General features: G+C 44.5%; 1 protein-coding gene across 2 annotated transcripts in view; it reads left to right on the forward strand.

The window, feature by feature from the left end:
- The window catches only part of ELOVL5 (ELOVL fatty acid elongase 5), a 73356-nt gene extending 69588 nt beyond the window's left edge, over positions 1–3768 (forward strand). For both annotated transcript variants that reach the window (XM_006051111.3, XM_025268320.2), the window contains 2 exons: positions 430–564; positions 1892–3768. In XM_006051111.3, the coding sequence (XP_006051173.1) occupies positions 430–564; positions 1892–2035 (279 nt within the window). In that variant the 3' untranslated portion in view covers positions 2036–3768. The remainder of the gene's footprint in view (positions 1–429; positions 565–1891) is intronic.
- Positions 3769–23137: the final 19369 nt, after the last annotated feature.

The raw sequence follows: 23137 nt of genomic DNA on the forward strand, positions 1-23137 counted from the left end.
GTTTTTTTAAAACGTTTTCTCTTTTTTCCTTTTTTCGTTTCTTCCAGCTTCAGTGAGAGCTAATTCACATATAATACTATATAAGTTTACATGTACAACATAAGGATTTTGATGTGTGTATGTTGTAAATCTACTCCTAGAACTTCCAAATATACAATGAAAGCATTGCTGGCTATTCCCCGAGCTTTAGAGAAGGTGACTGCAGCAGTTGGAAAGGGAGGAGTGTACACATAAGACAAACGCAGATGCGTAAGAGGTTTGGGATATGTTTAGCATATGCCTCATGATTTTGAAATGACCTCTGTACCTACAGAAAGGTTAGTAAGTGTTCATTCCCAGACTCGGGGGTGCAGGGTAGAGCGCCCATTTGGCAGACGCCTTGACCGTGGGCCCTGGCCACATATTCAGCTATGTCTCCTCCCCACCCAGCTTCAGTTTGTGCTGACCATCATCCAGACCAGCTGTGGGGTCATCTGGCCGTGCACCTTCCCTCTCGGTTGGTTGTATTTCCAGATTGGATACATGATTTCTCTGATCACCCTCTTCACAAACTTCTACATTCAGGTAAATCTCACTCTTCTGTGGTGATTGGGATTTGGGGTCTTTGCAGCCAAGGCCCTCATTCACTCCTTTATTGAGGAGCCCCTGCCTTGGCGGGAGCAGGGTGGAGGTGGGGTCACTGCCACTGTGGAAGGTGCTGAAGTCTGGCCAGACCTTGGAGTTCTGGGGCTTTGGCACAAGAGGTTCCAGGTCCCTGTGGGAAAGCAGAGCTGTCCCGTTCTGCTTCCCTGGGGCTGCTGCAGACATGGCGTAGATGAGTCTCAATCTCAGTCTCTCAGCCCCACTGCCCTAAACTCCAGGGCTAAATTAAATATCTGAAGAATTTTCCATTACAGTCCCCAGCTACAGTAGAAATCAGCCCTTTTTCCCAGTTTTCTTACACTTACTCCCCACACTGCTCAGGCTTGGGGGTGCAGATCGTTCCCAAGTGCATGATGTGGTATAGGTTTCAGCCCACAGAAGGGTTTGTTCAGGGCTGATGCTTTGGGGGAGCCTGACCTTGTGTGGTCACTGTTGACTCTCCTACTTCCCATTACCCCTGGGTCTCGTGTGTCCCTGCTCTGTGAGCTGGGCCTGGCTCCGGGCAGGCACAGGGGCTGGTCAGGAGCAAAATAAGAGGCCCTGAGCAGAAGCAGGAAAGCCAGATCACATGCAGCAGCACCAACCCCCCTCCATGCCAGGGCAGGGGTTGCCCAGCACATTTGGCCTCCCTGCGCCCCCTCCAGACGGACACCTTTTCCCAGACATATCTGGGGTGGCAGCTCTGGGTTGCATCTTCCTCCTGCCTGGCTGGTAGCTCATGCTGCACTTCAGGGCAATGACAGATACAAGGGAGGTTATTAAAGAAAAGATGGGGCCCAACAAAGCTGAAGTCACACCTGTTTTGACTGCCATTCATGGCAGAGTGCTTTTGTAAGTAAAGGGCCAAGACAGTTGCTAAAGCCATGAGACAGTTTTTGTTTTTTGTTTTTTTTTTTTTTTTATGAGACAGTTTTGAAGGCAGAGGATGTGAGAGACAGCAGGAGACAGCAGGGCAGAGCCGAGTGAAGTGTGAATTGTATTTTCAGTCTAATCGTCAAATAACATCCATACCTCTGCCCATGACTCAGTGAACATACCCAGGCTGAGCCTCAGAAAATGAAAGAATGATTGAAACCAGTGGCAAAAAAAAAAAAAACAAAACATTTTCCAGGTTGCTTGGGCACAGACATTGCTTCTCAATATGGTGGCACTGGTCCCCAGAGGCTCTCGCCCTGGCATTAGGGATGTGGCCAGGCCCCACCCCCACCCCCACCCCCGCCGTGGCTCCCATCTGCCCTTTGTGTTGCAGACCTACAACAAGAAGGGGGTCTCCCGGAGGAGAGAGCGCCAAAAGGACCACCAGAACGGCTCCGTGGCCGCTGTGAACGGCCACACCAGCGGCTTTTCTTCCCTGGAGAACAATGTGAAGCCGAGGAAGCAGCGGAAGGACTGAGGTCCAAGGGTTGGCAGCCTCTGAACCACATCGTCTGATTGTAAGCACATCTGAGTTGTGCCCGATGCTCGTTAACAGCTGCTGTAACTAGTCAGCCTACAATAGTGTGACTCACGTAGGACCTCTTCCATCAATTCCAAACCCCTAGAAAACGTAGACAGATTATCCAAGTAGGCATAAGATTTTTTAACATTTCTGGGCTCTCACCGACCCCTGCGCTAGACTGTGGAGGGCGTGTTATTGTAGTACACGACACTGCTGTTGCCTTATTAGTTATAACATGATAGGTGCTGAATTGTGATTCACAATTTAATAACACTGTAATCCAAACTCTTTTTTTTTTTAACTGTAGATCATGCATGTGATTGTAAATTTGTATAATGTTGTTACAGTAGAGAAACACACATGCCTTAAAATTGAAAAAGCAGGGCCCAAAGCTTATTAGTTCAATTAGGGTATGTTTCAAGTTTTTATTCATTTCTTATAGCTCTGTTCAGAAAAATCAACAACCATGATTTATGAAACTTAATGTGTGACACAGAACTTCAGGTGACTTGTCCGTGTGAAATCGGCACCTTCAGTTTTTGTAATGTTGGCTTTAAATCAGACAGGTTCAGATCTAGTGGAACAGTCAGTTTAACTTTTTAACAGATCTTATTTTTTTATTTTGAGTGCCACTATTAATAATGTAAAAAGGGAGGGAGGAGCTAAAGCAGTCTTGATGAAACTTAAATATATATTCTTTGTCTTCAAGATTTCAGGAAGTGTGTAGGATGAGTAGGCCGTTTTAAATGTCAGAAGTGTAAGTGTTTTTATACAGGAAACAAAGCCCATTTTGCTTTCCACTTAGAGAAGATATATACTTTTCAAGAGACATAACTGAATAGTTAACCATTTGACAGAGGCCCATAGATGAGCAGTGGGGGGACCAGTTGCCAGGGTCCAAATTCGGATTGATTTCTCTACTGCTATCTATCTGTTTTGACACAAACTTCCTTTGAAAATGTGCCTAGCTTACCGTAATGAATGGGGAAGGGTGGGGTGGCAAGGACCTTAGAAAAATTCAAGGTAAAATTAAGCAGATAGCTGCAGCATGAGAAAACTGGAGAACTGAGTAGAGATGGTTTGGTTAATGTGAATCTAATAGCACCTGTAAGGTTTTTTTTTCCCTGCTCCGACTCTAAAGATTTATTTAGAAACGCTTGTTTAAAAATAAGACTGCTTATCATAAAATCATGTCTCATACCCTAGAAGCAGGGGTCAAACAGATAGACTGTTTTGTGTGTGTGTCATTTTAAAGTGTTGGAATTTAGCCTCTGAATACCTTCTCCACAGGAGGAAAAATACATTCATTGAACCACTCGTGACACATCTGAGAAAGTCATTGACAATGTATAAATGAATGGTTTGATATTTATGTAAATATCAGTTTATCATGCTTTAATTTTGCACATTCATATTACAGGGAGCCAGTTGGGTTCTCTTAATTAGTCTTGTGGGTTTTCTGTTTGGAAGGAGTCACGGCATCTGTTTACATTTACCTTATCAAATCTAGAATGTGTATATTTGTAAATGTATGTCTTCCTAGGTACTAGTTTGAGAATGTCTTTACATATTTCAACACAGAAACTATAACATTCAATAGTGTGCTGTCAAAGTGTGCTTAAGCTCATCTGGATATACCCACAATGTTAAATAATGTCTAAAATTAATCATTAAAACGTTTTTGATTACCTGTGCTTGGTTTTACATTGTTAATATGCTGTTAATTCTGAAAGACTGGAGAAAAGTCTTCTTTTCTTCACCATCTAGAAAGTCACCCAAAAAAACTATGTAAATAATTCAGTTTGGAAGGTTATACTGTGGCTCAGCTCACATTAGGAGGGATCCCCACATTGTTATGCATGGTGGTGGCTGCATCCCAGTTCCTTCCTCTAAGCCTTCCCTGGTTTCCATACTAAAGACCCCAGCTCTGAGCCCACTCCTTTTTCTTCCCTCCCCTCCCCCTTCCTTTCCCCAAGCTGTTACAATTACTTTCCTAGATCTAGACCAGAAGTCTGCACATTTTTTCTGGAAAGAGCCAGCTACTACCCGTCTTAGGCTTTGCAGACCACACTGCTCAACCACTTTTTGTAGAGTTCAAAAGCAGCCTAATACACAGGTAATTACACAGTTAATATGTAAATGGTGGGCCCTAGCTATGTTCCAGTAGAACTTTATTTGCAAAACAGAAGACCTGTGGCTGTAGTTCTGTGACCCCCAGTTTAGAGTAACAGGGGCCCACCTCTGTCAGTTTCTTTGCCAAAGACCAGTTCACGTCCCAGGTCCTGCCCCACGCCACACACCCCCACCCCCCACACCTTCCCCAGTCTGACTTACTGAGTCCATCCATACCCATGGGAGTGAGGAAATGAACAGCCTATCGTCCCTTCCTCCACTTCATACCACACGGTTACTAGTGCAGGCCTGACCCTGGCTTTGAGTGTGTTCTGGTTTGTCAATATCACCTTCAAAATGTCATCAGAAACTGAATTTAGTATTGGGAATATCATTTGAAAAGTGCAGAGGATTGTTGGGGTTTGGTGGTAATGATTACTTACATCCTTGTCCTTCCCCTCTGAGTCCAGAACAAATTAAAAGGACATCAAAACCAGACTGATGGAAACCAGCATAGTTTATCTGTCACTGAGGAGGCTGGCTGGTGACACAAAGATAGCAATAGGGCTCTCCGAATACCCTGTTGACATACCACGGTCAGCTCCAGCTCACTGGTGGTTGTGGCTGCCCTAGTGTGTTGGTGTGGTGATGAACTGATGATTAAGAGGTTTTGAATATCAGCCCTGGAATTTACCCAGCTTTAGCTACAAGCTCCCTTTCTGTGTCAGGTTGTGCCCTGATGCCTACGATGCTCAATCATATCTCCAACTTTGGCAACCAGAAAGTCGCCCTCTTTCCTTGAGAGAAGTGAGTGAGTCAGAGGGCAGAGTAGGCCAGATGGTTTCCACCCTTTTCTCTCATCTGTATGGAAGTGGAAGGGCAAGTTCACACACCCGTATGGAAAAGGGAGGATTCCCAGTTACCCTTCTGAGCAGCCTTGCCATTTACAGGGAAGGCAGTGTAGCCTAACGTGGGAAGCACAGCTTGGAGGCCACACTGCCTGGCTGGAATCCTATCTGTATGACCTTTAGGCAAATTGCTTTAACTTGGCCTCAGTGTTCCATCTACCCAATTGGGATAAAGTCAGTACCTACCTTACAGACTCATTACAAGGGTTAAATAGATAAATAAAGTATACAAAGCTCTTGGAGCCACATCCAGCAAAGCATGAATTCTGTGTTATCTATTACCTTCAGTCCATACCACTGGTCTCTCTAAAGATCAGCTGTTGTTTTACTGTTAGTTCCTTGACTAGTTGCTCTAACAATCCTATCACAAAGGAGAGGAAGTTCTTGGGTAGGATACTTAGTTGAATCGAAAGAGTTGAAAAGTGGACTTCCCTGGTGGCTCAGTGGTAAAGAATCTGCCTTACAACGCAGGGAACATGGGTTCAATCCCTGGTGTAGGAAGATTCCAAGAGGTCTGCATGCCCACAAAGAAGATCTGATGCAGCCAAATAAAAACAATTTTTTTTTAATTTAAAAAAGTTGAAAAGAAACCAGCAATTGTTGGGAGTACGACTGTATTATTCCAAATTTTGTCCAAGTTTTACATTACACTACTATTTTGGAATTTCTGGAATCTGCTTTATTCCCTCTTGGGAAAACGGCAGGTTCATCGGTTTCTGGTCTGTCGCATCATTCCTGCAGAGCCCTGCTGGTAGTTCTGTGATCCGTCCACAGACGTGGGTATGTTTCACGTGAACTGATTTTAAACAGATGTCTCACACTCTTCCCTTATCAGTCCAGGATTTCAAATACTAATAGCTTCTCCTCTTCAGTATCAGTTTGGAGAATAGTGCCCTCCGTGGAGATGGCAGCAGAATAGTGCTTGCCTCGGTTTGCTCTCTGCTCTCACTAATTCTCATTCCAGGCGTAGATTTAAAACTCATCTGTGTTGACCTTGACATTTTTATGAGCTTCATTCTCTATCTTTCCCAACATATTTATGGCACTTACCCCAAGCGAGAAAGTTCCCAGGCTGACTTTTGCCATAGTTTGTGTGAGATGTTGCACCCAGCTTATGAAGACATCCTGGGCTCCGGGACAGAAGTTGTAGGAACAAGCAGAGTGGGACCCCGTGACTGGCGTGGTGACAGAGAGCCAATCGTGGTGGTCAGTGGGCATCCACTTTCTCAGATCATCCAAACTCTTCTGCCTAGTGCTCACCATCCCCTGTATCTCCCGTGAGTGTGTTTTGTGTTGACCATCTGGTTCGCTGGGAGAGCACCTAATGCAGAGGGCTGAGGGGTACTGGGCAAACAGGGATGTGTGAGAAATGCCAGTCCCCAGAGGAACCGTTTCTAGACTGGGATCAGACATACACACAGATGACTCCCGCACAGGATGGTTTGTGGTGGGAGCATGACGTTGACAGGAACCATAAGAGACCCGGGAGAGAGAATCCTTCTAGCAAGGTGACTAAGAAGAGCGCGTTCAATCTGAGTCTTCAGAGATGACCTGGATTCCAGTAGATGGTGGCTGAAGGTTGCTAGGGAGACAGCATTCCAAGTTCAGGAAACAAGTACGGAGAGACACAACACATTTCACAGAACTATTGGATGTGTGGGAGAAACAGCTTATTTTTAAAATAAGAGGTAAAGTGGGAGGAGAGTGTAATTTGGGTGTTCCCATTGATAAATGTGGAGAATGTTGCTCAGAGTTCCCAGGGTTCTTTCTCTGGAATTACGCCTTCCTTCCTTCCTAGTAATTAGCCTTAAAAGAACCATTGGTAGCCATGCCTCTTGTCCAGATGCCCGCCTCCTCTTCTCCCTTTCCAGCAGAGCTAAGGAGGAACAAGAGGGTGATTACAACAAGAATTGGCACTCATGTCATAAAATGAAGGGAGTCATGCATGGGACTTCCCCGGTGGTCCAGTGGCTAAGACTCTGAGCTCTCAATGCAGGGGGCCCAGGTTCAATCCCTGGTCAGGGAGCTAGGTCCCACATGCCACAACTTAAAAAAAAAAAAAAAATATATATATATATATACACACACACACATATACATACAAGTAAGATCCAGTGCAGCCAAATAAATAAATATTAAAAAAAAAAAAAACCTGAGGGGAATCATAAGAGGGAGCAGACTCAAAGAGGACTCAGACCTTCTGAAGAATTCCTCCAAACCAAAGACAGGGCTTTAGAGTCTGAAAACTTAGGTCATGGGCCTGATGTTTGGAGAATATATTTGAGAAAGAACTTAGAGTATGTTTTAAATATATCTCAGTACAGAAAAGAATAGATGGGCAGTGGTTTAAATGTGGCCCTTTATGAAAGGAGGTCAAGGATTCAAGTACCTGCCAAGTGTCCACACTGACCCAAGATCAAAGTGCATGTGTCTTGTGTCCCAAGACCTGCAGTGGGATCAGTGATGAGGTTTCTGAAGATGGAAAGGCAGAAGAGGCAAGTACAAAGTTCAGATTAAAAAGAAAAAGACACACCGATGGAATAAAAGCACCAGAAAGGGAGTACGGTTGTAGATGCAGCAGTTTCTCTTCCCATCTGAGCTGAGCAGCCCTGATGCTTCAGACCGCTGAAGGCACACAGCTCGGTTCAGGAGTTCTAGAAGGGAGTCAGGTGGGGAGCACCGCTGTGGTCTGCATGTCTGTGTCCCTGTAAAGTTCCTGTGTTGAAACCTAAGGTGGTGGGATTGGGAGGGGATGAGGTCATGAGGGTGGACCCCTGTGATTGGGATGAGCGCCTTTTATAAAGGAGAGAGGCCCCAGAGAGCTTGAGCATCCCTTCTGCCAGGCTGCACCTTGGTCTCAGCCTTTCCAACCTACAGAACTGCCAGCAAGAAACGTTTGCTGTCCTAACCCTGCCAGTCTGTGGTGGTGTCTCAGCAGCACCAGCCAGCTGAGACTTGCGCCCTGTACCTTGCGTCCACTGAGCATGAGACACACGTGCTTTCCTCCTCATGTCAGGTAGCGGTGTCTGTCATCCCCACTTTACAAATGAGGAAGCTCAGACCCAGAGAGCATCCGTGACCTGCCCAGGGAAGCATGATATCAGAGCTCTAATGGACCCACCTGTTCCAAGCTGATGCTCTCACCCTGCAAGGAGCTGCCCAGAAGGCAGCCCCTCAGACCAGCTCCTAAACCACAGGATTACAGCCGCGTTACTCCCATGCTGGCTGCTTCCCTTCCAACCAGGCTGATCATTTAGCTCCACGCTACGTTGGTGTGACTTTAAATTATTCAGAACCTACACATTGTCTAGTGAGAGGTTTCAGTTAATGGATTAGAGATTCTGGGAGAATTGTACAAAGATCCCCAAATATCAGACTATCTGATTTGCGCTTATTATGTATATTTCTTCCTTCTGTGATGCCATTGAGTAAAGAAAACTGCCAAGTCCTAAAAGATAATACCAAATCATACCTATAAATTTTAATAAAAATTTTTGTCAGATAAAAAATCACATTTTGCATTATTACTATTTTTTAAAGAACTGACAATAGCATATATTTACTTAGATATCAATACAGCACTTATTTCATCATCATTACCATAAAACTTTTGAGTCCGTTTCTCAGACACTGAAGACCGTTCCAAATCGCTTTGGTCACTGGTAATAAGTAAATGCCTTCTCAGAAATATGCCCTTCCCCCCACCCTTACTGACGATCCAGCTCTGCTCCGGGCATTTTGCCAGTTGCTGGGGAAACAGCAATGAAAAGATAACCTCATTTTGGAGGAAAGACGAAAACAAGCAAACCAAATAATTACATAGTATCGTGACTGTTCTGAAGGACACAAGCGGGGTACTGACACTGAGACTATCTCGGGTGCTATTATACTTGAGATGGTGTTGAGGCATATGGAAGGATATTGGGGTGTCTGCCTATGTGTTTAAATTGGTGGTTCTTATTTTCCTGAGTTGAATAAGATATCACTGGAAGCTTCCCGCATTTTCTGAGAAGCCATCTGGAAGGTCTTGATAGAGCTGTCTGTCCTCCACCTGAACTGTGGCCCTTGGCGGAGGGTGAGTGAGCCCCATGCTGGACTCTGACACTTCTTTGAGCACCCGGGGTTCGTGCTGCTCTCCACGTGACTGGCAGGCTTCCACACCGATACCTTATCATTTCAGCCCTGCCCCATACAGTGAGCTCTTGGAAGATTTTTTTAAGTGACAAAGATCCAAATTTAAGTGATAATCCAACTGAATTGGTAGTACCAATGTCATCTGAGGACAAATGGGGCAGTGGCTGGTTTTCATGCCTGGCCGTGGCCCACCCTGCCTGGCAGCTGCCAGCATCCTGTAATGAGAAAAATAAAACAAATCTCCATTTCAGAAAATCTCAGATGGTGTGTGGGAGTGCGGGTACGTGTATGGGTGGTAGAGGCTATGTTATAATTTCACTCCTTTCTGGCAGATGCAGTATGGATTCTGAACAGCCCATTTGATTGTAAGACACTTGAAGGCAAGAATTGTCTCTTGTGTCTAATCCCTAGTGTGTGCCTAGCATAGCACCAGACACAACAAACGTTCAGTGTTTTGATGAATGAACGGAGGAATCAGAAAAGACTAGACAACATGATGTACAGTAAGAAAAACAGGCTTTCAAGCCAATGTGATCTGAGTTTACATTACATCATGTGTCATGGACTGAATATGTGACCCCCAAAAATGCATATGTTGAAACCCTAGTCCCCCTACCCCACATGATGGTTTTAGGAGATGGGCTTTGGGAGGCGATTAAGATAAGATGAAGTCCTGAGGGTGGAATCCCCATTTATGGGATTAGTGCCCTTCTAAGAGTCACAGGAGAGCTTGCTTCTCTGCTTTCCATCATATGGGGATGCTAGGAGAAGTTGGCAGTCTGCAGCCCCAAAGAGGGTCTCACCAGAACCCGACCATGCTGGCCCCTGATCTCAGACTTCCAGCTTCCAGAACTGTGAGAAATACTTGTTTACCAGGAAGGAAAAGAGGTGGGGGAGGGTAAATTAGGAGGTTGGAATTAGCAGATGCACATTACTATCTATAAAACAGATAAGAAGGACTTTCTGTATAGCACAGGAAACTATATTTAATACCTCGTAATAACCTATAATGGAAAAGAATAGAGACACATATATGTTTAACTGGATCACTTTGCAGTACACTAGAAAGTAACAACATTGTAAATCAACTATACAGGTCAATTAAAAAAAAGTCACTAAATGCTCCCAGCATGTTGGGACTCAAGGTGGTCACCACTGGGTTCAGGGGCCCCAGAGTGTACAGTGAATGGCATTTGGAATACAGCATGGTAGAGCTGACCAAGGTCCCCTCAGGGTCACCAGCTTCCCCCTGCCTCAGGGCCACCTCCAAACAATTGCTCGCCAACAATAAAAATCTAGATCTTTCCCGTGGCCTGTAGGATCTCCCTGACCTGCCAAACTCCCTCAGGCCTCCCGCCACACTCTTGCTCAGAGCTTCAGCCTGAGCAGGGAACCTCACCGGTTCCCTCTCAGAGCCCTTACCGTCTTGAGGCCTCGTCCTTGCTTCTTCATCCCCAGATAAGCTATTTCTGTGACTTGATCTTGCCACCTTAAATGCCACTTGCCTAAATTTGGAGGCCTTCTCTAAGTAGTAGTTGTTGAGTTGCTCAGTCGTATCTGACTCTTTTCGGCCTCAAGGACTGTAGCCCACCGGGCTTCTCTGTCCATGGGATTTCCCAGGCAAGAATACTGGAGTAGGTAGCCATCTCTTCTCCAGAAAATCTTTCCAACCCAGGGATCAAACCCAGGTCTCCTGCATTGGCAGGCAGATTCTTTACCACTAAGCCACCAGGGAAGTCCCCTTCCCTAAGTAGCAGATCTAAAATACCTCCCCCAGACCCTCCTCACACGCGCCTATCTCAACTTGGCTTTATTTTCCCTTGTAAGAGTTTCATTGTTATGTATTTATTTGTCTCCCACCTAGAAGACTGAGGGCTTTTTTTCTTGCCTGGCACATAGGAGAGTCTCAGATGTTTGAATAAATGACTTTGTGAATGAATGGACAGGAGATGATAAGCGTGGAAGTCTCTCACACGTCTCTGAGTGGGGTGGGGGGCTGCAGTCATCTTGTCCTTCACAAGAAGGACACCGTCCTGGAAGAGAATGTAAAAGAAGAACGTCTATGTTTATGTATATGTGTAACTTAACCACTATGCTATATACCTGAAACTAACATGACATTGTAAATCAACTGTATTTCAATAAAAAATTTTAAAAAGGCACTAACACATATGTATGGAATCTAGAAAGATGGCACTGATGAATTTATTTGCAGGGCAGCAAGGAGAAACAGACATAGAGAACCAACCTATGGACATGGGGGGAGGGGAGGAGGGAGAGGATGAGATGTTTGGAGAAAGCAACGTGGAAACTTACAATACCATATGTAAAACATAGCCAATGGGAATTGCTGTATGACTCAGGGAACTCAAACGGGGCTCTCTGACAACCTAGAGGGGTGGAATGGGGAGGGAGACGAGAGGGAGGTTTGGGGGAGAGGGGACATGGGTGTACCTATGGCTGATTCTTGTTGATGTTTGACAGAAAACTACAAAATCCTGTAAAACAATTATCCTTCAATTAAAAATAAAATTTTAAAATAAAAGTAAATAAATGGGGAGGTAAACAAATGCAAAAAAAAGAAAAAGTTCAGGAAAAAAAAGACATTGTGGTTATCAATAAGCTATCTATGTCATCTCAGCAAAGTGGGCCCAAATGTATTTCCGAATCAAACATGGTAAACAGTCAAATCCCACCACTGTTAAGAATAAATGAGCTGTCTGTTGTCTTAAGAACTTAATGTATAAATTCTGCTGCTCTGTGCTGTTCAGATTTAGAAGTGAAGACAAAAATCATTGTGAAGGTGAAGGACGGTGCTGGAAACTATTTTTAGAAGCCTGCAACCCAAGAGATTCTATTTTTTTTTTTTTTTTTTAATTTTAAAAGGTGCTCAGTTAGGCCTTATTTGATTTTATGACCTCTCTTCATCTGTTTCTTGAATTATAACTTGGAAATAATGATCAACCCAGTTGTTCTCCTTGTATTAGAACTCACCAACTAATAGTACCCGATGAGAAGAAGATGTTAGCCTGGTCCAGCGAGGGAATGAGAGGAAACCCCGAGGTCACCTGTTGTTAATTACCCCTGGGCTTCCCGCCACTTGCGAGAGTGGTTCTGGCAGGGCAGCAGGCTGCACCCACAGGAAAACCAACCATACAGTGATTTGCCAAAGAGTTTTGTGCACCTGACTTCAGATACCGTGACAAGGATCCCTCAAGGACGTGCTGCTCTTAGAAATAACTTTTCAAGCACTGAGTTGAGACACAGAAAACATTCATCAACAGCCGGCAAGACCAGGAGGGCTGTGATGAGAGTCATCCCCACAAGGCAGGGACCAGGGGGAGCAGGGGATGACAGCTGAAAGCAATGGCAGCTCCAGAGGAGTCTGACAGGATGAATAATGTGAAGGCCACGTTAGAGGAGCAGAACTGAGAGCACATCAGAAGGAGGGGCCCTTTACAGAGGAGACACTTGAAACCAGAGGCCTCACTTCTCTCCCTTGCCAACTGACAAAAATCAAGCTAATGCCTAATACCTGTCTATCTGCCCCCATTTTAAATTTTTTGCAAACCAACACTCAAGACAAATCACTGGGTGAAAACATCACTAGATTTTAGATTTTATCACTAGATAAAATCAAGGATGTCCATTGTGGAAGTTTTTAAAAAAAAAAAAAGTAACAATCTAAAAATCCCTCCAATGGGTTAAATGAATTAGGTACGTCATTCATAGGATAGTATGCAGTGGATCAAACGTGCTCTGAAAAAAACTGAATCGTGAGAAAAATGGTCATGGAAATGATAAATGAAAAAGCAAATTATTAATCAGTTTATACCACATTTTTTTCAGTTTCTTTAAAGAAGGTTCTAGGTGCCTGAAAAAAAGATGGGATATCAAAATGTCAACAGCAATTATACTGTTATCATTGTTATAACAATTATATAACAATTACACCTGAATGGGAAATTGCAGGTGATTTTTATCTTCCCCTTGGTGTTTTTCTAAAATTTCCAGAGTTTCTGCAATAAACATTATTTGTAAAATGAGAAAGTCATTAAATTTTTTTTGACAGAATCAGTCTATCACCCAGAGATTCAAATTATCTAACTAAAATGAGTGCTTTGCAACAAAAAAAAAGGATGGGGAGGGGGGAGAAATCCTCTTTCCCCTTGAGGATTCTTCTTTTGATGTTTAAATTGTGATTTTATAGAAAAACATTTTGATTTTAGAGGCAGCAAGAAACTATGTGATCTTGCATGAGTCATTAGGTCATTTCCAGGTGAACTGACAGTCCCTACTGAGTTAGAAAGACACAGGTCTTTCAAGGTCCAGGTTCCTGCTGGGGCCCTGAAAACCTGGGACAGGACGGTCCTTTGCAGTTTCCCCACGTATAAACAGCATGCTTGCTTTTCTGTTCACCTCACAAGACTGTTTTTGAGTCTCAACTCCTCACATTACATGGAAAGTAAGACAGGGCTGTTCTCCCAGAAATGCAGTCAGGACTTCTTTCGACATAGGGAATCTCTCACTGGAATGCCAGAGGGGAGGCTGGTTCAGGGAGATAAATCCCCGCAGAGATAAGCGGTAAGTCACCCGGTGAGTCACAGAGGCCAACAGCAGAGGAGGCAGGACCCACCAAGGTCTGCAACAGGAATGTACGTTCAGCCTCTTCCCAAACAGTGTGGGCCTCACAGTAAATATTTTGGCTGCTGCAGCATCTGGCAGTATCAGTTCTCAGCCAGCCTGGTTCTGAACATCTCTTCTGAGAGATTCTTGGCCATCTCAACAAATAAGGAGTGAATTGCTTTGTAGTTCTACTCAGCCAACACTGAGCTTCAGGGTCGCAGGTTGGCAAACTGGTCAAGCCACCATCACTTGACACCAGCACCGTCAAATTTCTTGCCTTTATTCTTTCCCCATCTCCCCTTGACCTGTATGCTTTCCCCGTCTGCCCTGCTTTCCTGCCCACATTCCTGCCTACCTTCCCTCCTCCCCCCAGCCCTGGCTGCCCCCAGGCAGGTCCCTTGCCTCTTACCTAACTTATCTCTGAAGTTGCACAGAGACCCATCCCTTTTGCTTGAAGTCTTCCCAATGCACATGTTCTCCAGAAGAAAACCAGCTGTTCATTCTGCTTGAGGGTGGCAATAATACACAGAAGAACTATACAAAAAAGTCTTAGTGATCTGGATAATCATAATGGTATGATCACTCACCTAGAGCCAAATATCCTGGAGGGTGAAGTCAAGTGGGCCTTAGGAAACATTTCAATGAACAAAGCTAGTAGAGGTGATGGAATTCCAAGTGAGTTATTTCAAATCATAAAAGATGATACTGTTAAGGTGCTGCACTCTATGACAGCAAATTTGGAAAACTCAGCAGTGGCCACAGGACTGGAAAAGGTTAGTTTTCATTCCAATCCCAAAGGAAATCAATGCCAAAGAATGTTCAAACTACCATACAACTGTGTTCATTTCACATTCTAACAAGATAATGCTGAAAATCCTTCAAGCTAGGTTTCAACAATACATGAACCAAAAACTTAACAGATGTACAAGTTGGATTTAGAAAAGGCAGAGGAATCAGAGATCAAATGGCCAACATCAGTTGGATCATGGAAAAAGCAAGGAAATCCCCCCCCAAAAAAACTACTTCTGCTTCATTGTTTACACTAAATCCTTTGACTGTGTGGATCACAATAAACTGTGGAAATTTCTTAGAGATGCGAATACCAGACCACCTTACCTGCCTCTTCAGAAACCTGTATGCAGGTCAGGAAGCAACAGTTAGAATCTTACATGGAACAATTGACTAGTGCAAAATTGGGAAAGGAGTATGTCAAAGCTGTATATTGACACCCTGCTTACTTAATTTATATGCAGGGTAAATCATGCAAAATGGCTGGATGAATCACAAGCTGGAATCAAGATTACTGGGAGAAATTTCAGTAACCTCAGATACGTTGATGATACCACTCATGGCAGAAAATGAAGAGAAACTAAAGAGCTTCTTTATGAGGGTGAAAGAGGAGAGTGAAAAAGCTGGCTTAAAGTTCAACATTCAAAAACTAAGATTATGGCATCTACTCCCATCATTTCATGGCAAATAGATGGGGAAAAAGTGGAAACAGTGGCAGATGTTATTTTCTTGGGCTCCAAAATTACTGGAGATGGTGACTGCAGCCATAAAATTTAAAGACACTTGTTTCTTGGAAGAAAGGCTATTACAAACCTAGACAGTGTATTTAAAAGCAGAGACACCACTTTGCCAACAAAGTCAAAGCTATGGTTTTTCCAGTAGTCATGTATGCATGTGAGATTTGGACCATAAAAGATGGCTGAAGAATTGATGTTTTTGAATTGTGGCGGTGGAGAAGACTCTTGAGAGTCCCTTGGACTGCAAGAAAATCAAACCAGTCAATCCTAAAGGAAATCAACCCTGAATATTCATTGCAAGGACTGATGCTGAAGCTGAAACTCCAATACATTGGCCACCTGATTTGAAGAACCAGATCATTGGAATAGACCCTGATGCTGGGAAGGATTTAGGGCAAGAGGAGAAGGGGGCAACAGAGGATAAGATGGTTGGATGGCATCACTGACTCCATGGACATGAGTTTGAGCAAACTCCAGGAGATAGCGAAGGACAGGGAAGCCTGGCCTGCTGCAGTTCATGGGGTCACAGTCAGACTTGACTTAGCAACTGAACAAAAACATCCTGCTTGATGCAAGTGAATTTATCAGATGCTTTCCTGGAAGCAGGCTTCGGTTTAGAGAAAGAAAAGAGGACGGAAGGTCCTGGGCTGGTGATTGTGTACAAGAGCCTCAAATAGGTAAAAAAAAAAAAAAAAATTGGTTCAGAAAGGTGGGATCAAGGGTAAGCTTTCATTTTAAGAAACCAGAGCCCTCTGTCTGCTCTAACGCATCTCATCTCCTGGTCAGCTTAAAGACTGTGGGCAGCCCCGGCTCTGTCCTTCCCTTTCACCCTCAGCCCCTCAAATGCATCAAGAAGACATTTTTGGTGAGCACAGAAGAGGTTAGGCGAGCATTTCTTTATGGCTCTGAGTATCTGGGTACAGAAATAACCCAGGGTCAGTCTCTGGGCCTGGCTCTGGACTGGGGTCCCCTCTGCCCCATGCAGGGCCCTAACTGGACACCACAGGAATCCCGAAGGATGGAGCCTTGCATAGGTTGCGACCAAGGCTCACGTTCCCGTAATCAAGCAGTCCTTGCGCCTGTGGGGCCTCCTGATCAACTGCAGTTTCCTCTGTGCACAGCTTAGAGTCTCTGCCTCATATTTGGGTCCGAGCACCAGGAGGGGCACATGACTTGCTTTAAAATTAACCTCAAAACTCATTGTACAACAGCTCTTATTGTCACTTTTAAACGGAAGGCTTCCTGCGAGGATAAGCACAGCGTTTGTGATGAAGTCTGTCTGGAGGTGTCATCTGGGAGAAAACTCTTTTGGTTCACCGGGACTCAATGTTTCCACCTGTAAAATGGGGTAGCTTTGTGTGAAAGAAAATAAATAAAAGGCAACAAAATAAAAACGGCCACTTCATCCAGATCCCCTTCCCCCAAGCACCACCACCACATATACACACTCATACATACACACTCAAGACACATACACACACATATTTATACATACATACATATATATACACATACACTCACCTATACACACTCATACACACTCACGGTTATTGGGGTCATCAGCTGATAGAGGGAAAAACCCTATTTAATTCCCAAAAGATAGGGCAAAAGCAGGAAAGGAAAGAAATACTTTCTAAATCATGCCATCAGCAGTGTCCAGTGTTGACGTTCTGATAGCATAGCGAGCTCAAAGAATATATTTTAAGTCTTAAGAAAATAAACTTCTCTAACTGTGTCTCCTGGGACATAGAGATAGTCTTCGCATGAATTCAAAATCAGCAAAAAGAAACTAACAAGAAACCATCCTGATGGCTATCCTTCTCCAAGGACAGCTAGTTCCTCCAGATCTCTGATTCATCTTGGCAACATCTGCGAATAAACCCCAATGACCTAGAAGTTTAAGAGGTACAAAGAGCTATGTGTGTGCCTGAAATGTTTGTTTATAACAGGAAACGGTGTTCCCATGATTTAGCATAATAGTTGGCTGTAATTTACAACCCACTTTGAGGTAGCGACAAAGAGCTTCGGGAGAGGGTTAGGGTTTGGGGAGAGGGTGCTAGAAGAATTGGGCCTCTTTTGAAGTAAGGAGTCGGGGTGGGGGGGGGGGGGGTGGAGAATATGTGACACTCAACCAGAAGCCACCAGATGAGGGCCTTTTCTCCAGGACAGCTGGATGAACCAGGCAAGGAGGCTTCCCTGAATGCTTAAAGGACGACCTAGGAGTCAGTCAGAACTGGGTCCAAACCTAGCTTATAAGCCATGCAGCCTTTGGCAAGCTACTTTGCCTATTTGAACCTCACTTTCCTCATCTGTAAAATGGGGATAATAAAAGCACATATCTTATGAGGCTTAGATGAGATAATGCTGGTTTAAAAAAATATCTCTTTAGCAGAGTGCCTGGCACATAACAGGCCAAAGAAATGCTCAACATGATTAGTAATTATTGTAATGAGCCCTGATGTCCTGGGGCTGTCATGACAAATTACTACAAATGTGGCGACTTGAAACAATAGAAAGCATCGTCTCCCAGTGCTGGGGCCAGAAGTCTGGAGTCAGGTATGGGCAGGGCAGTGTTGCCTCTGATGTCTCCAGGGGAGAATTCTTTCTGCTCAACCAGCTGCTGATGGCTGCCAGCTTTCCTTGGCTTGTGGTTGCATCACTCTAGCCTCTGGCCTCCCCACCACCTCCCTCTGTCTCCTCTGTTTGTCTTATAAGGACCTTTGTCCTCTCTTACCCCAGGCCCTACAAGTGTTGGCAGCTGGCCTGATGTGCTTCTGAGTCTCCATCTATAACAGGGGGAAGCCTCTGCACTTACTGAGAGTTTTCTTGATTTAGAATGTCTTTCTCTGGACCTTTGTCAGAATGATACCTCACTCATCCAAGGAGAGGATTAGCACTCCTGGTTTTCCAGGCTCATCGAAAGAAATTCACAGAAGGCACACAGCAGACCATGGGTAGCTTTGGGGAACAGCATCTCTTAAACTCGGACCATCGGAACTTGAAACTCAGGAGCACCCTCAGTGGTCTGCCCTCACTCATAAAAGTGCACCGCATTATACAGAGTGTAGTAAGTCAGAAAGAAAAACACCAATACAGTATATTAACGCATATATATGGAATTTAGAAAGATGTTAACGACAACCCTATATGCGAGACAACAAAAGAGACATAAAGAACAGACTTTTGGACTCTGTGGGAGAAGGCGGGGGTGGGATGATTTCAGAGAATAGCATTGAAACATGTATATTACCATATGTGAAATAGATGACCAGTCCAAGTTTGATGCATGAAACGGCAATAAAGCCTGTGCACTGGGACAACCCTGAGGGATGGGATAGGGAGGGAGGTGAGAGGGAGGATCGGGATGCGGGACACATGTACACCTGTGGCTGATTCATGTCAATGTATGGTAAAAACCACCACCATATTGTAAAATAATTAGTCTTCAATTAAAACAATTAATTTTTTTAAAGTGCACCACTTTCACTCACCTCTGCAGCCTCCTCATCACCTAGGTCCTAAAGTTATAAATGGACAGGCTCATATACAGCCTCTTCTAGCTCTTTCCTTATTTCTAAACTACCTTTCACTCATTCCTACAGAATCATTGCCTTAGTTTCTGACCATGTGTTGTTTGAAATTCTAATTCTGCTGGTATACAGTTGAAAATTTCTCCTAGTTGGAGGCTCCCCAGTGTCGCATCTGAGTCCCAAGGTTTTCACGTGTGAAGGTCAGTCTCCTGGGACATGTGGGATGCAGAGTGGAAGGTGGAGCTTGGCTTCCCCACGATGGGGCAGCTGTTGGCTGGGCCCCCCGCTGAGAGGGATCAGGGCTGCAGATCATATACCAGCTGGTCTCCTAGCCCTGCTCCTGACCAGCCCAGAGGGACACTCTTTTCTAATTCACCCACCAAGGATGCATTCTTTTTGATCTTGACAAACTCATCTGTGTCGGCTTGAGGCAGCCCATCTGGAGGCTTCCATCTAGAGCCTCCACTGTCCTTCTCTCTCCTCTACAAACCTTGGGTCAGAAGGGGCTGGCATTTAGCCTAGATGAAGTAAAATAAGATAATAGCTCCCAAGCTGTTTATACTGCAAACAAGCCTGTCACCTGCCCAGGTGAGTTGCCTTTTGAAGCCTGTGCTTCCATAACAAATGAACAACAGCCAGAGTGCCACCCCTGAACAAATGATCCTGAGCTCTCCTGACCTGGAGGCCAACTTAGAGACCAATATGCATACCAGCTGGACGCTCCTGGAGGCTCCTACCAGCCCACGAGCTCCAGCCAGAGGTCCTGGGAAAGGCTCCCTCGCAGAGTGTACTGGCAGCCTAAGTTCTCTAAATGCGTGTTTTTTTAAAAATCTTCTATTCGGGGTAGAGTTGATTTCCAATGTTGTGTTAGTTTCAGGTGTACAGCAAAGTGAATAAGTTATGCATATATAGATATCCACTTTTTAGATTATTTTCCCATATAGGCCTTTACAGGGTATTGAGTAGAGTTCCCTGGGCTATACAGTAGGTCCTTATTAGGTAGCTACTTTTATATATAGTAATGTATATATGTCAATCCCAATCTTCCAATTTATTACTCCCCACTTACCCTCTGGTAACCATAAGTTTATTTTCTATATCTGTAAATCTATTTCTGTTTAGTAGATAAGTTCATTTGTACCCTTTCTTTAAGATTCTACAAGTAAGTAATGTCATATGATATTTGTCTTTCTCTGTCTGGCTTACTTCAGTTAGTATGATAATCTCTAGGTCCATTCATGTTGCTACAAATGGCTTATTTTATTCTTTTTTAACCGCTGAGTAATATTTCACTGTAGGCTTCCCTGGTGGCTCAGGGGTAAAGAATCTGCCTGCTAATGCAGGGAATGTGGGTTTGATCCTTGGGTTGGGAAGATCCCCTGGAGGAGGACAAGGCCATCCACTCCAGTATTCTTGCCTGAAAAATTACAAGGACAGAGGAACCTGGTGGGTCGCAGTCCATGGGGTCACAGAGAGTGGGACATGACTGAGTGACTAAACAACAGCAACAATATTTCATTGTACATATGCAGGCTCTTGGGCTTCACCTACTGGCTTACCACTTCTTCTCCCTTTCCCAGGCTACGCCAGTGGTTCTCCACTAGGGCATTTTTGCCCCCCCTGAGGGACATTTGGCAATGCCTGGGGACATTTTTGGCTATGACAACCCGAGGAAAGGGTGCTGCTAGCGTCAGATGGGTAGAATGCAAGGATGCAGCCAACCTTCCTACAGCACAGTCCCAAATGCCAACAGTGCCAAGGCTGAGCTAGCCTCCTTGTACACCCTGCACTCGGATCCCTCTGTTGGAGTTCAGTTCTTCCCATTTTACTGATCCTTGATGGACCGACATGTCAGCCACCCTTGGTCATAAGCCCACTCTCAACCTGGAAGTAAATGTCATGTACCTTTCCATTCCACAGCCTGAAGCCACTAAACACAGTCAAGACTGCCCTCATCTCCCTGGCTTCCTAAAAATTCTTTCAAATGCTGTCTGTGGCTCTTTGATGGCTTCAGACCCTCCTCAGTGACCTTCTACCCCTAAAAGCCAAGCAAGGCTCTGCAAGACTAACTAATGCTATTAATAATACAGGCTTGCTTTGTAAATGGTGTTAGTTTTAGATATTTAGTTCCGTTTTGTGAAAGGGTGATTCACAACAGAGGCAAAGTAATCTTACACTAAACCTCCCCTCTGCTCAATGCTTCTAACACTGTTAACTAGCATTGTCCTATTTTTAATAATGTTGTAACTTATCTTCTTTCTTGGATTTTTGTTTTTCACATCAACTCTCCCTACCTCTTTTTACCCCACAAATTAAGCCTAATTTCAATTTTTTTGTGTGACCTCCTTTAGTTTCTCAACCCATACACTTCTTTAAACAATAGATTTCATCCATGTGGTAGGCCGAATAATGCCCACCCCCAACTCCCAAAAATGTCCACACACTCATCCCTGGAACTTGTAATGCATTACCCTACATGGCAAAGGGGACTCAGCAGATGTGGTTAAGTTAGGGACCTTAAGAGGGGGAGTAATCCTGGAGTGTCTAGCTGGGCCCAACCTAGACACATGTAGTAATCACACAGTTCTTTAAAAGGGGAGACCCTCTCCCAGTTGTGGTCAGAGAGGAAGATGTGACAGAGAGCGTAGTCACTGAGATGCAGTGTTGCTGGTTTTGAAAATGGAGGAAGGGGACCACAAGCCAAGGAATGTGTGGGCAGCCTTTAGAAACTGGAAAATGCACAAAGTGAATTCTCTTCCAGGGCCTCCAGAAAGGGGCACGATCTTGCTGACAACTTTGCTGAGTCCTGTAAGACCCATGTCAGAGCTATGACCTCCAGGACTAGAAGATAATTAAGTTTGTTATTATTTTTTAATTTATTTGGCTGAGCTAGGCATGTGGGATCTAGTTCCCTGACCAGGGATAAAACCTAGGCCCACTGCACTGGGAGTGGCAGAGTCTTAGCCCCTGGACCACAAGGGAAGTTCCTTGCTGTTGTTTTTAAGCCACGAAGTTTCTGGCGATTTTTAGGCAGCCATGGGAAACATTTGCCATCCTTCACACTCAGTAAGGTATTTTTTCTCTTAAAACTATTCTTGATTTTTAAAAGACTTTTCTGGCTTAAGCCTTTTTCTTTCTTAAGCTTCCATCTCCCATTAGCAAAGATTTATCTAGACATCCCTCCCTAATGTTTCTAAGAGCTGTGAAGTTGCAGATTTTTAGTTTGTTGGGATGCAGCCTAGTGACAGCCTACACTTCACACTCTGCACATAAGAGCGGGAACTTCAGTGAGGGCAAGCCCTTGTCAAGTTCACGCAGTTTCCAGACCAACACCACATCCCACGTCCTGACTCACCAACTGCTCATACTTTCATTTCCTTCCCCTTTGAAAAAATAAGACTATTCCACTGGCTGGAGAAGAGCGTACTTGCTTCTTCTGCATCAGTTCAATTCAGTTCAGTTCAGTCGCTCAGTCGTGTCCGACTCTGCGACCCCATGAATCGCAGCTCGCCAGGCCTCCCTGTCCATCACCAGCTCCTGGAGTTCACCCAAACCCATGTCCATCAAGTCGGTGATACCATCCAACCATCTCATCCTCTGTCGTCCCCTTCTCCTCCTGCCCTCAATCTTTCCCAGCATCAGGGTCTTTTCCAATGAGTCAGCTCTTCACATCAGGTGGCCAAAAAGTATTGGAGTTTCAGCTTCAGCATCAGTCCTTCCAGTGAACACCCAGAACTGATCTCCTTTAGGATGGACTGGCTGGATCTCCTTGCAGTCCAAGGGACTCTCAAGAGTCTTCTCCAACACCACAGTTCAAAAGCATCAATTCTTCGGCAATCAGCATTCTTTATAGTCCAACTCTCACATCCATACATGACTACTGGAAAAACCATAGCCTTGAACTAGATGGACCTTTGTTGGCAAAGTAACGTCTCTGCTTTTGAATATGCTATCTAGGTTGGTCATAACTTTCCTTCCAAGGAGTAAGAGTCTTTTAATTTCATGGCTGCAGTCAACATCTGCAGTGATTTGGGAGCCCAAAAATATAAAGTCTGACACTGTTTCCACTGTTTCCCTATCTATTTCCCATGAAGTGATGGGACCAGATGCCATGATATTAGTTTTCTGAATGTTGAGCTTTAAGCCAACTTTTTCACTCTCCTCTTTCACTTTCATCAAGAGGCTTTTTAGTTCCTCTTCACTTTCTTCTGCATAGGGGGG

This window comes from Bubalus bubalis, chromosome 2 (assembly GCF_019923935.1).
Source record: "Bubalus bubalis isolate 160015118507 breed Murrah chromosome 2, NDDB_SH_1, whole genome shotgun sequence".
Lineage (NCBI taxonomy): Eukaryota > Metazoa > Chordata > Mammalia > Artiodactyla > Bovidae > Bubalus > Bubalus bubalis.